This window comes from Falco punctatus, assembly GCF_963210335.1.
Source record: "Falco punctatus genome assembly, chromosome: 7".
NCBI classification, from domain to species: domain Eukaryota; kingdom Metazoa; phylum Chordata; class Aves; order Falconiformes; family Falconidae; genus Falco; species Falco punctatus.
In genome coordinates, this window is record NC_137587.1 from 54,070,777 (window position 1) to 54,084,800 (window position 14,024).

The 14,024-nt window shown below is 39.3% G+C and overlaps 1 protein-coding gene across 11 annotated transcripts in view; it reads right to left on the reverse strand.

Moving 5' to 3' along the window:
* The window catches only part of RNF111 (ring finger protein 111), a 60,956-nt gene that overhangs the window by 4,373 nt on the left and 42,559 nt on the right, over nt 1-14,024 (reverse strand). For 8 of the 11 annotated variants that reach the window (XM_080396615.1, XM_080396616.1, XM_080396618.1 and 5 more), the window contains exons 9-12: nt 11,237-11,362; nt 10,315-10,441; nt 1,206-1,298; nt 188-283 (exon numbers count right to left, since the gene is read on the reverse strand). In XM_080396615.1, coding sequence (XP_080252741.1) covers nt 188-283; nt 1,206-1,298; nt 10,315-10,441; nt 11,237-11,362 — 442 coding nt within the window. Of the gene's footprint in view, nt 1-187; nt 284-1,205; nt 1,299-10,314; nt 10,442-11,236; nt 11,363-14,024 lie in introns of those variants that run through there. The other 3 variants (XM_080396611.1, XM_080396619.1, XR_013929658.1) reach the window with 2 other exon arrangements.

A 14,024-nucleotide genomic window follows, 5' to 3' on the forward strand; every position in this document is an offset into this window, starting at 1 on the left:
CTAGGGACAAATTTTTAATTTTCTTTGTGAAAGAAGCGGCATTGTAAGCTTTGCCTACAATCCTTGAAATTGCAAAATAAGAAAACATGCACTCTTTGAAGCTGACACTTCTGGAGATTTGACAAACATAAACATTATTACATTTTACAAAGAAATATGGACAGGCCACAATTTGGGAAATCCTCACCTTTTTGTATTTATGTGGATATGTGCATCTTTCTATAGTTCCCTGTGTTGCGCCACGATTAACGTTGCCTAATCGTTCCTCCAAGTGAATCAGCTCCTAAAAAATTATCAAGGAATAAATAGTGTAAGAACTGTTATTTCAACTACCTTCAGCAAATACGAATTTTATTCTAACCCATTTGCAGAATGATAAACTCAATTCCCATATTATTCAAATACAGGCAAAACAAAAAGGAGTACGTTGTGTGGGAAAAGTGGTGAGTTTCTGTAGGAAAATCCACACAACACTGCCCGGTATCTTAAGTTACAGGGAAACACTACTATTAAAAAAAAATAATAATCATAAATTGTTTGTCAGCTAGGAATGGTTATCGATATGTTCACACGTACTTGCGTGTCTAATGAGGAAAATACAATTAAAATGCACTACGTAAATATTTGCTTTCTAACAGTCATTAAGGCCTAGAAAAAAAAAAAAAAGTTGCTTATGTTGAAATACAATGATTTATTTTTCTCCAGCAATGAGTTTATTAGAACCATGAGATGTCACTGAAGATGTTTTCAGTGGACTAGGTCATTAACTCTCTGCATCTGATAGCATTTATTTTCTCCTTTATTTTTTTCTTTTCTTCCCTCAGTTTCAATTCCTGCACTACATAACAAACAGGACAGCACTGTTGAAGTTGCCAAGTTTCACCCTCACTGGGAGGATCCTGGCATCGTTATTCAGAGACACCGCTACCTTCTACCGACATATCTAGTGACTACTACACCTACTACCAGGAGAGTGGGCAGAGCAGGATAACGACCTAAGCCTACATTGTCCAGGGCACCTTTTATTGACTGACTGCTCAATACACTTTTATCCCAGTTCAAGATAGTGAGGTCATTCTATAAATAAAGGGTATTTTCTTTATGATACTTTTACATCTATATATAGAACTAGGTCTACCATACACCCTCCCCATATTCCCTCATGACACATTTTGACATATATCTAGTTTTATTCTATTACAAACCTCAAAATTGCCCCTGAAAGGGCCTCTGAATGATGTTCCATCCAATCCCGATGAAATGTAACGGATGTGAGGGTAGCCCGCCATGTCTGGTACCTATTCAAACAGCAGACGTTAAGTTAAACCTATTCAGAACAGTTTCAGTATTTTACTGTTCACTTTGTAAAATTTAAGATCCTTTTGCTTTTATTGAATCACTTATTATTTATACCCCTCAGCTTGAGCATACAGTTCCAACTGACATCGTAACGTATCACCACTCTGAGCTCTCTAAACATAACCAGAAGCAAAACAGAAGCGAGACTAGATCCTCTATTACAGTCTCTCCACATCTGCATTACATATTGCTTGGTCTCACCTCCCAGGTCTCAAAATCTCAACCAACTCTATAAAAACTGCCATAAATATCTACCTATATTTGTAAACAAAACACCTAAAAGCTATGCATGAAGTTACAAGAAGGACTTGCTACAGGTTCTCAAATACAAATTTTTGGTACCGCAGAAGAAACAAGGCTAAAATACTCAGTCTGGAAAAAACAGACAATATCCTTATCTTACTCAAAACAACTCAACATCTTCAGACACACTTCAAATTTAGAGGCAGATAAAAAAACCAGTAACACTCAAAACTCAGATCTAATGTCACAGGCAACTCTACATACACTCTAATTCAAGCAGCCGCTGACTTCCTTGCATATAAAGAGATACAAGCAGTGAAAAAAATAACCAGTGTCCAGTGACACACCTACAGCCACATCAAGAACCAGTGCTGTTCATACAGGAAAGCAGACCACCACCACAGCAGGGCTTCTGCTGTCCATTTTTACCCCCCCATGGTGAACGAATAACGGTATTAGCAGCAATTTTTAAAACAGGTAAAAAAACCCCAAACGACCAGCAGATTCAGCGTGTTTAATCATGTAGAGCGTAACTGATACGAGGACTGTAAGCAGCAGTTCATTTGGAAATAACATGAAGTGCTTAAGTACTACCTTCCTTCCTCTGCTATCAGCTGGTAACATCTCTGCTGCTGCATGACAGCTCAAAATTCATCTCATGAGGCTGTCAACAAGTCAGACACCCCAGACATTATTCATGAAGTCAGGTATTCATGCGTGGCTTTTCTTATTTCCAGCAAACACTTCTAAACTTACCATATGTAAAAGCGTAAAACTGAATTAATGCTTTGTGAGAAAGCACAGGCAGAGCCGAAGTTCCTTGCATAACGTTAACACGCCAATAAGCTACCTTTCTGCATTTTTCAAATCCAGTCCAGTAATTTAAAGCTGACAGGGACAGAAAAGATTTCTCTGCCCTAAATACTATTTTTTTTCCAGAAAAGAAAACCAGAATATTTTAAAGCAGTTCACAAGGTGCTCGCTAAATGATGACCGTGTAGTGCCAATATAAGCTACAAATACAGTGACACTATTAGTATTAGATTCTTACAAACCAGAGTAATAGAAACTGAAAATTTACTTTCAGACTATTTCCAGAATACTAATACAGGGAGTGCCTCTCTCACAAGCAGCCTAAGTATCTGTTGGTCTGGTGCTAATTAGAGCTGGGAAACAAGACAGGATGACTGCTGCAAAGTGCAGCACTGTATCAATTTAAAGATCTAAGTTGTTATGCAATACGCAGAGTGTATCTACAAAGATTATATACTAATACGTGGATTCAATACAACTGCAAATATAGAATTTTATATCACAAGATATGTATATTCATCTGCACACCTGAACACTTCCTGTAAATAACAATCTATTGGTGTCACAGGTCTGTAAACTGCAGCTGTAACAAAGGAATTTGGGAGAGCGCACTAAAGACATGGTAATTTGTAAAAAATACATTGTAAGAAATCTGTCTCAGATAATCAGTGATTTATGATCCATTCTCCACTGAAGTAATTCTACTTTCTTCCAGTTAGAGAAAACCCATTTAAAAAAACTAGGTTGCTAATCCAACTACGCACATAGCTCTTGTCACAGGTTTCTAACTAGGTAGAGAGCTGTCTGGCATCACTTGGAAGTTTCCATTGCCTGTTACGACATTGTCAATCGATTGCCTCTGCTCAGAGGAAAGGAAAGTCTCCACAAAACCTAACCCAAGTTTCAGGAGTGACTTTCATGGCTCGTTTTTTTGATTCACCAGGATTTGGAAACAGTTTGTTGGAAAACAATGCCTCTGATAACAGAGATACTGCATCATTACAGGTGCTGGAAAGTCACAGGTGTACTGCTGTAATGCAAGAATTACAGTTCCAATTGCCTCAGAGATCAGAGCTTACCAGCTGCAGTGACATGCAGACAGGTCTCCTATTTGGAACAAATTCTGCTACTGGAGACTATTTAAGAAACCTACTAAATTTAATTTTAATGCTGCAAAACCAACCAAGAATTTCTCAAGAGTATATACCACAACAAACTACTCGAACAACAAAAACACTGGGTGGGACAATACATTTTCATGCTGATAAATGGGCCTTTATATTATCCTGATGGGGAATGGCATAAAAGCTCTGCAAAATTATCTGAACATGAATTATGTACAGGCTTTTTTATAAAATATTGTGAGAGTGCAGCTTACATTTCTGGCCAAGTAAAACACCGTCTTTTGAAAAAAACACCTCGTGAAGAAAAAAAATAGCACTTCTATGCCTGCAGAACAAGCAGTCACTAACATAGCAAGATTTTTAACTAACTACATTTTTGACTACAAGCTGCAGAAAACATGGGCAAGAAACAACTATCAGTAATGCCCAACTAAGAACAATCTAATTAAAATCCCTCTGACAGTTACCATCGAGCTTCAAATGCAAAGAGATTTCAGCTCTCCTGAAACATCTCCACACACAAACGTAGGTGTGATTTCAGGAAGTTTTCATATTGAACATAAGAAAAAAGGAAACACACAAAGCTAAGGAAGAAAGGGAAGAGCTTAAGGTAATGCCAGTCTGCACTAAGTGCTCGTATATATTCTTTTGGATACAGTCAAAGCAACCTACTCTGGACCTGCACATTCCAGTACAAGTTTGCTAAGAACTGTTTGCTACTTGTAGAACAAGTATCATCTGTTTTAGTTTTACACTTTCTTCTACTGACACCTCCCACTACCACAAAAATTTGCAGCAACTAAAAAATTCAAGGCTACATCTGAACACAAGCATGCTGAAAGAGCTTGAAACACCTAACCTGCAGGAAATAGTTTCTTCCTTGCTACCTTCCTTTAAACACCTCCCATCTTTCCAGGATCTTTTTGCCTTTCAGTTGCCACAGTCCATGAAGCAATTCTTCCTTTGCATGGTACTACTAATCTTGTCCATCCCAAGCTTTTATTCAATGGTTCACATTTAAGTATCTTCATACTTATATAAGATCTTCATACATAGTAAATAAATCCCAACACTAAGCTTATCCAGTTAATTGCTTAGGTTCACATGAATACCCAAAAGGAAATAAAGCTGATCAATTAATATCTTAAGCCAAAATCAAGCAAGGAAAAGTTGCAGTTTTCATAAACACTGTGCTAAGGAACATGTGCTGCACAGCTAAAACCCAACTATATCTGCGTCTGAGTGGAACATAAAATGAGAGCTCTGCAACAGCCTATATTCTACCAAAACCTGGACAGTAATTGATGTTTATATTAAGAAAAAAAGCAGCAGCTGCATTACAAGAGTGCCTTTCCTTATTTGAAAAATGCAGTTAAATTTAATGCAGCTAATCAAGGCTATTTCAAACCTAAAGTTCACCTTGAACTATAACAGCTACCTTAAGTTACAGCCTTAAGGTAAGTGTTCAGATACTTTACAGCAAGTTTGTTGGCTTTTTTTCTATGGAACAATTGCAGCTCTTAGAGCTGTGATACTTGTATGACTACACTCCGAATGATGTTACTCTGCCCAGCACACACCTACCATAACATACTGGGGCCTAATGGCCTATACCTCCAAATCCCTCCCAATTTTTACAACCAAGTGCAGAGATGGCCTCAACCACTTGATGAGTCAGTCAACAGTTAAAGGAACAAAACAGGAAGGCTCTGAAATAAAAAGGGGTGGACAGCATATGAAAGCTTCATGCGTAACACCTGAGAGAGGTGAAGTTCCCATAAGTAACTTTTTTTTTTTTTTTTAAAATCATGGTCCAGAGATCTCCCCCTGACTGACAAGCTGCAGTCCAGGTTCACAAATAAATCAATAAGTCTTCTCAAGGGTTGCATCAACCCTATTGATATTTATTACACCATAGCTAGCAAGCTGTAAAGTCCAGAAAATTCTGCCCTGCCCCCCCAGCCAATTCACGATGAACAAGACACTATTCAAAAAAAGGCAGAAGAAGCTGGAGTCAAGAGACTGGAACAGCATATCCCAGGAACTTCCTAGATTAACAGGTAGCTGAAACAATTTGAGAGGCACATAAATGGCTTCCATTATTTTAAGATACTGGTAGTGGGTTTGCATGGGAAGGTTTGGTAGTGGGGGGCTGCAGAGGTGGCTCCTGTGAGAAGCTGCCAGAAGCCTCCCCCATGCCCAGTGGAGCCAACACCAGCCGGCTCCCAGTCGGACCCACCGCTGGCCAAGGCCGAGCTAATCAGCAGCGGTGGCAGCACCTCTGGGGCAGCGTATTAAGAAGGGGAAAAAAAAAAAAAATCTGCACCAGCAAGAGAAGGGAGTGAGACTTTGGGAGAGCAACAACTCTGCAGAGACCAAGGTCAGCGCAGCAGGGGCAGGCGGTGCTCCAGGCACAGAGCGGGGATGCCCCGGCAGCCCGCGGTGAAGGCCATGGTGAGGCAGGCTGTGCCCCCAGCCCGGGGGGTAACGGGGGAGCAGATCCCCCCCAGCCCGGGGAGGGCCCCACGCCGGAGCAGGGGGTGCCCCAAGGGGGCTGGGACCCTGTGGGGCAGCCTGCGCTGGAGCAGCTCCTGGCAGGACCTGTGGCCCCGTGGGGAGGGGAGCCCGGGCTGGGGCGGGTTTGCTGGCCGGGCTTGTGGCCCCCCGGGGACCCCACGCTGGAGCAGTCTGTGCCTGCAGGATGGCACCCCCTGGGAGGGACCCGGCTGGAGCAGCGTGTGCAGAACTGCAGCCCATGGAAGGGCTCACGCTGGAGAAGTTCACGGAGGGCTGTCTCCCGTGGGACGGACCCCACGCTGGAGCGGGGGCAGAGTGTGAGGAGGAAGGAGCGACAGAATCAACGTGACGAACTGACCGTAACCCTCATTCCCTGTTCCCCTGCGCTGCATGGGTGGAGGAGAAAGAGAAATCAGGAATTAAGCCTGGGCAGAAGGGAAGAGTAGGGAGAAAGGGGTTTTCCTCATTTGTATGGTAAGAAAACTCATTTCCCCAAGTTGAGTCTGTTTTGCCTGTGACAGCAATTACCAAGTGATCTCCCTGTCCTTACCCTCAACCTGCAAGCCTTTCTATTTTCTCTCCTGTCTGGTTGAGGAGGGGAGTGATAGAGTAGTTTCAGCGGGCACCTGGCATTCAGCCAGGGTCAAACCACCACAGATACCTTTTATAAAACAGAAAACTAAAACACATTTGTTGCTTAAGTTTTAAATAGTCAAAATTCCAGACCAGCTGTAGCTAGTTATTCACCTAAACAAAACAAAAGTATACTGAGTTAAAAGGCACAAAGGGTATACTACTTACTTCAGGTCTATATTCCATTCAAAATTCTGTTTACTGCTGAAGAGATCATTTTTCTTCTTTGACTATGAAAAGGAGAAGATGGATGGGGGAGAAACTAGACCACCTAGTTTTAACCTTCCACCCTACACTCCATTGAACAACAAAGAGGAACAAACCCAATTCATAAAAATAACCCTTTCTTTAGCAGAGCAGATTTAAAATATAAAGCGCCGATTTTCTTTAAAGCGTCTTAGTAACTAACTCATATTCAGAGCAAAGTCCTGTTTTAAAGCAGAACTAAATTAAATTTCTCAATGAATGCCTGCAGACTTTTGAAACTTTATAGCAAATTACACTAAAAAAACCCACTTTGACAGAAGATGTTTCCTCAGTACGTACATGGCATTAAAGCAATAATGATGGGAACACAAACTACTCTAAGCCAGGGTTACACTTAAGGTAATTGTGTTAAATTGAAGAGGGGAGCAGCCTGATCCTTGTCTAGATATGAAGCAAGCTCTTTTTAACTGCTCTTCATCTAGGATTCCTCCTGGAGCATCATTTAAACAGGTTAAAAGTTTTTTCAACTGAGCTAACAAAAAAGAAGATTTTGTTTCCCCCACCCTTTATGTGGGCTGTCAAACCTGCTGAACACTATTTATCTCCCCAACATATCTCTATCACTCTGTCTCCCCAAGGATTAGAACAGCAGTCTACATATTCCAGCACTGACAAGATGAAGATTAGTTTATCTGCATCTAATTAAAATCTGAAATTGACACAGAGTACTAGTGACATGAAAACCCAAATAATCCATTATGCCCTTTATGGTCTGGCAGTAGTTTGAAGGGGTTTTAAGACTCCAGAACAGACAGAAAAAACACAAACTGCCTATTAGCTAGCATGCTATTTCAGAAAGTGGACTCCACACAAATTAATTTTGTAGTTCAGCTACTGCACCACTTACTTTAAAAGACCTCCCCCCTGCCCCTCCCAGCTCCCCCCCAGAATGGAGATCATCAACATTTGATGAGACCTGCATCAAGAATACAAGTAATGAGGCTTATCAATTGCTAATTAGTACCCTCTGTACTTACTGAAAGAAAGCACTCCTCTTAAAATTAACCACTTAGCAGAGGGACTCTAATCATGGTTCAGCCTCTCCTCCCTGGCCCCTGTTCCTAAAGTTACAATGAAAAACCCCAGGTGACAGCTGCAGTTAATTTGTTGCTCTTCAGTACAAACTAAAATGGCACTTTTTAAAAAATATCCAGTTAAGTTAGAATAAAAACTTGACTGAATATTTACTCTATATTCCAAGTCAATTTTGCTGAAAGATCTGCTGTACTCACATACATGCAAATGAAGAAAACTTTGGCTTTCCTTACTGCCATAGAAGGGGAAGAATCATCAAAATACATTTGTAATGCTTTGAACTTATTGTATAGATAACTGCTAGCAGTGCTCTAACCTGCCTTTATGTTCTTCTAGTGTGTATAACCTGAAAACGCTTCAACTTAGGCAGACTCAGAATGGAACTTCAAGTAACACTTGATCTGATCATAACAAAGTACTAAACACATCCCAACATTTGAGGAAGTACTGCTTACATCAGTTTACACACTATAAATCACGCTGTCCGTACAGTGTATACAAAACCTCAACATACAAACAACTTCAATTCAATTTCATCCAGAGATCCATGAATTACTGTTATGCGGAGTAGATACCCCTACACATGCACGTTTCTGTGCAGTTGAAGAACCCTATTTCATCTGACACTTTTATCAATTGGTAACAGCAGTCACTGAGCAGAAGGACAAGTTTATCACATTCAAGAAATACTTCTGGAGATTCTCTGTTACATCTTTCTTCCATTCTACTGCTAAAAAGAAGATAAACAGCAGGGTCCTGACTACTTGCTTGTGTAACGATTTAGTTGTAGGAATACCCCTATGAAAGCTAAACAGTCAAAAGTTTCTAATCATGCTGGAATACAAGGATGAGCTGAACTCTAAGAAACCTCACAGCAATAGTGGAAATAAATCCCATAACCAACTTATTAGCCCTGACAGAAAAAGAGATAAAAATAGGCATGTTTAACTCCCTGCCTCCTAATGCAACTGCAGTTCCCTGAACTATTGAGAGGGCCCTTTCTCTTTGAAAATTTAAAAGAATGGATGTTGTCTGTTACAGTCCAACACAAACTAAATGTGAGAGGCGCAAGCCATTTTTCATCCACTTGAAAAAAAAAACAAACCCTGACACCTAACTGAAGAAGAATGCAGAAAATCTTAATCTGAATAGATGATGCACAGGAGATAAGGTTATGCAGTAAGAATCTTGTGGGCTACACAAAAATATCAAATTCTACAGACTGCTCTAGAAAGTCTGTGATAAGTATGCAAGTTGTGCATCAACAAAATACCAACCCTGATATATCAGGAACTTCTTAAGGATTATCATCATGTTTGTTAGCAAATAGCAAGGAACAAAGAATGCAAAACCAGACTATGCAGAGACAGCTATTACAGTATTGGTTGTAAATTTACAGTTCAATCCCTAGATGTCAGTTCTGGCTACTAACAGAGGAATTCTGGATGGACAAGACTTGCAGGTTGATTTTTAATTAATATTTTACGGATGATCCCACAATTTTTATTAGATTATCTTGCTTTAAGAGGGTTAAATAACATGGGTTAGCCACACAGAATATCACATAGAAACACTAAACATACTCTGTTAAACTAAATTTGTGTCTTTGTGAATTTTCATTAAACAAAATTAATGAGTATTCTAAACAAACCTACAGACATTCTTTCAAAAATAATACTCTGTAGAAGTCAAGAGTTACACTGATTTTCCTTGGTTTTCTACTGTAGACTGAAAAAAGTTAAGCGTAACAAGGGACTAGTTCACCCTCACACTTCCTGTTGCTTATAACACTTAATGCTACAAAATCATGTATTTTATCACACTGAATTAGTTTGATGAACATCAAATATTATTTGAAAATAACCGAATCTCTAGATGGAGTTCTAGCTGTGCTGTATACACACCTTAAAATAAAGCACCAGTGCTATTCCTCATGCACTGGGTGAAAAGTTGGTACCTTTAACAATCCAAAACTTATTTAAGAACCACCTGAACTTTAAAAATCAGATGCAGAGGGTCAATGCATTGTAATGCAAGTGACAATTTAATTCAAATATGTTTCATTTTACAAAAGCTGAAGTTAGAAATGTTAGTGGCCTATACTGTTTTCTCTTATTAAACAACGAGCCTGTTCTAGTTCCCTATCTGGGAGCAACACACAGTAACACTGCAGTATTTTATTTTCCTCTTCAGTTGAGCCACTGATGTTTACAGCAACGTACATGTATCCAATCAAATGCAGTAAACCTCAAAATAACTTCCCTGGCAAATAAAATAATTAAAATGACCAATGACCATCATTTTTTGTGAGCTATCTCCTTACCATTAGAGGAAGAGCTCCTATTTGCAAGTGATGAAGTCGAGGAGGTGCATGGTAGTGGGCCAAGTGAGGATGCAAGGGCCCTGGAGGGTAAGTAGCTGCAGTCACACCAGCTTCAATTCCCAGTTCCCTGTCACATGAATGAAAGTGGCATTACAGTAAAGGTACATCCTGACTCCCAGATACAATTCCACTGCTTTGGAAAGCACACAACACCAGCACAGCTACTGTAACAGTTTTACAGTTTAAAAAAAAAATAATTAAACTTATCTAAACTTTGCTAAAGAATTCTCTCAGTCCTATCATAACTTAGTTGTTTTTAAATCAGCTGTGAAGATTTAGTGTGATAAATCATGAGACAGCTCCACATTTATTGTGCGCAGGAATATGATCAGTGTGGAGTCTTTTCTATAGCTCACAGTGTGGGAACAGCAGCTGTCATGCATGCACCTCTTCCCTAACAGTCAGAAGTATCTTTTCATTTTTTAAAATAATAAATACATTATGAAACTTAAATGTAAGCTTCATGAGTGGGCCTGACACAATTTTAAATAAGTTCAGACAAAAGGGAGACAATAAATTGGTAACTCAAATCCAAACCTCTATTGTACAAAAAGCATAAATATAACAACAGTTTTCAGCAATGTTTTACTTGCCTATTTTAAAATCAGTTCTTGAAATAGCTACCTACAGTCAGTAAAACTCAATTCCATTTTACAAGCAATGGATAAAAAAAAGCTTAGAAATACATTTAACATAAAGAGTACTCAAAGCAGTCAAAACTATATCAATGTCTACAAATTTTCAAGTCCAGGTGCATGCAGCTTTTCCTAAAGTCACAGACAATATTATCAGCACCGTGATCAGTACATTATAGTCTTTTGTCCCGAGTACCAAAGAACTAAAATAGTATCTGATCACTAACCAGGCAGATCTCTCTGGGGCTTGTCGAGGATGGGAAGACATTGTCTGAGGCACATGAATGTGATGCCCATGACCATAATTGGGATGCATTCTGTGAGGGTGCGGAGGCGGCCTCTCATGAGCACGTCTAAATGACATGAAACAGAAACAGTTAATTTCACATACTTGTTAGTATCAAGAAAGCAACATCCATCATCAAAATGTTACAGACTGAATTACTGGAATGTGTTTAAACTAAAAAAACCAAACAAAACTCCCCATACAGTATTTTAATTTCAACTTTAGATACAAATTAGAAAATAATTATAATACAGATTTGATATGCAAAGACAAAGCCAGCTTCAGCTACTGTGATCTGCCCTTCACTTAGCAGACATAACTACAGAAGGACTGACAAAAGTGTTTAATCCAAACCTCAAACTGCAGGTAGGCAATTAAGGCCACCTGACAGTCACATTGAGATTCAGAGTCATTCACAGCTATGCCATGGTTTATTTCTAGTCAAACTATTACCAGCAAAAGTAATCAGGGGAACCTTGATACACTAATCAGAGGACATTCTCCTTGAAACATGTCTGCGTCACAGCTCAAGTAGTAAAAGCACACTGTTTTTTTTCCCGTGCCAGCTGGTACAGAACAACTATGGCTTTCAAAAAATCTTCAAAGAAACCTGCTGACTGACTTCTGTTCCTTTACCACTTCCCAGTTACAGGAAGAAATCGACTGATATTTTCCTTTTCATTGCTTTCAATACATAAAAGTTTTTTTTTATTCAACCTAGAAACTTGGATTTTGCCAAAAGTAGCACACTCCTCAGATTCAGTACCAGTTTAAACCACCTGATAAAGCAGACCAGACAAAGTTACTTAAGAGGACGTTATTCTCTGTCAGGCTTGTATAAATTATGATAGAAGTATTGGTTTTCTACAATGTACAGACCTATCAGCAGAACCTAGTTTCACCTCCCTTCAGTTTATCAAATAGCTACCGGGAAAAACCTAGAAGGGCATACTTTAATGAAAAAAAACCACCACAGCAAAATGACTTCCATAATTCCATGAAAACTGAATGTCATGTAGGCCCATTTTTCCTCAAATGAGTCTTAATTTAAAAGAAACACATTGGAAACTATTTCTATGAATGTAAAACTCCTAGGCTGTCTATACCACAATCTTTGTATGAAGTGGGTGATCAGATTTAAAAGAAACAGAAAACCCTTATGTTGCATAAATGCAGCACACCCTCACACACTGCATTTTGTGGCTGATTCCAAGCCCCTAAAGAAGTTACAGCTGTCGTACCCATACCTGAGACATGACAGCAAGGACTCTAGCCATTCTCTACTTCCAATCCTGAAAAATTCCTACATTGTTAGACAGAAGGTACAAGCACTAGACTATCCCATGTCCTCTTTCTAGAAAGATCACCTTAAGCGCACTTTGAGATGCTGGGACACAGAACCAGAAGGAGCTGCAAGTCTGCTGGCAGTCTCAGTCTGTGCATTAAATAACAGAGCGAACGTACACAAGTTTTGGGTGGTCAGATTTATATGTCTGATTTATATTAGGTTGGGTCAAGACACTTACAAAACTGATTTTGCACGTAATTTGTATGAGGATTAGAGGGAAAGAGATAGACCAAGGGCAGGCAGAACAATCTCATAAGGTGACAAAACAAAACTATAGAGCAGAAACCTCGCTGAGCAAACTGGCAGTCTGACCTGAGACTGGTGACTTCACAGAGAATGTCAAGGAAGAACCTATCATCGACATTTGACTACAGTTTCTATACATACAAAGAAAATCCACTAGGCTAAGAAGTGCCAATATTCACATTTCCAATCCCAAAACTACCAAAAAGTTTCCAGAACTGGTGAGATAGCTACCAGTATTACTTTTCCTTAAAATGCTATCTTGCTGTCTCACATTCACTGGCTTGAATGTTCCAAAATTAATTTTTGGGTATGACTGCATAATCACAGACACACACAAGCAGTGTGCTGGTGCATTTAGGTTAGGGTGTTTAGAGGTTACGCCACTTGCATAGCAAAGGTTACAAAAGAACAAGTACAGGTTCAGACTGATCAAAGTTTTGATGACTGAGGAAGCAGGGCTATATCTGACTTTCCTGGGGGGCAGGGGAGGGAAAGTCTGTCCGTGCCACTTTGTGAGCAGTTACTGTCTATAGGTATTTTTATGAATTACATGGAAACTGCCTCAAAAGTTGCAGTTAAAGCAAACTTGTTCAATTATTAACTTCTAAATCAGTTTTAAGTTAGTTACCAGCAGAATCTGCGTAACAAAGTTAGGAACAACAGCTAGAGAGCTCATTCTTAAATTTCTCTTGGATATTTAAAAGCTTTATCTCCAGAATGAAAATCAGCTACTTCATGATTGAATACGAAGCCAGTGCTGACATGATTTCTGTTAATACTAGTGTCATGAATCTAGCTTAGCAACAACAGTAGCATCTCTTAAACAATTATCACCAAAGCTACATCTCAACATTGGTCACATTCTCTTACAGGTACTACTCAGTCTTTTCCTTTTCTTCTAAAGATCAAGGCATTAGGTAAGTACCTAAGGTTAAATCTGAATTAAACCTGATAAAGAGTCTCTTAGAATAACTCGTTCCCTTTATTTTAAAGCATTATTTAGGTAAAAAGAATCTTAACAGCATCAAACAAGGCAAAACAAAGGAACCTGTGTCAAGGAACACATTTGAAAGGAGCTTATGATGTACTTTCTAGAATGACCAGTTTGAAAAAGAATTCCTGCCTGTTATCTGGA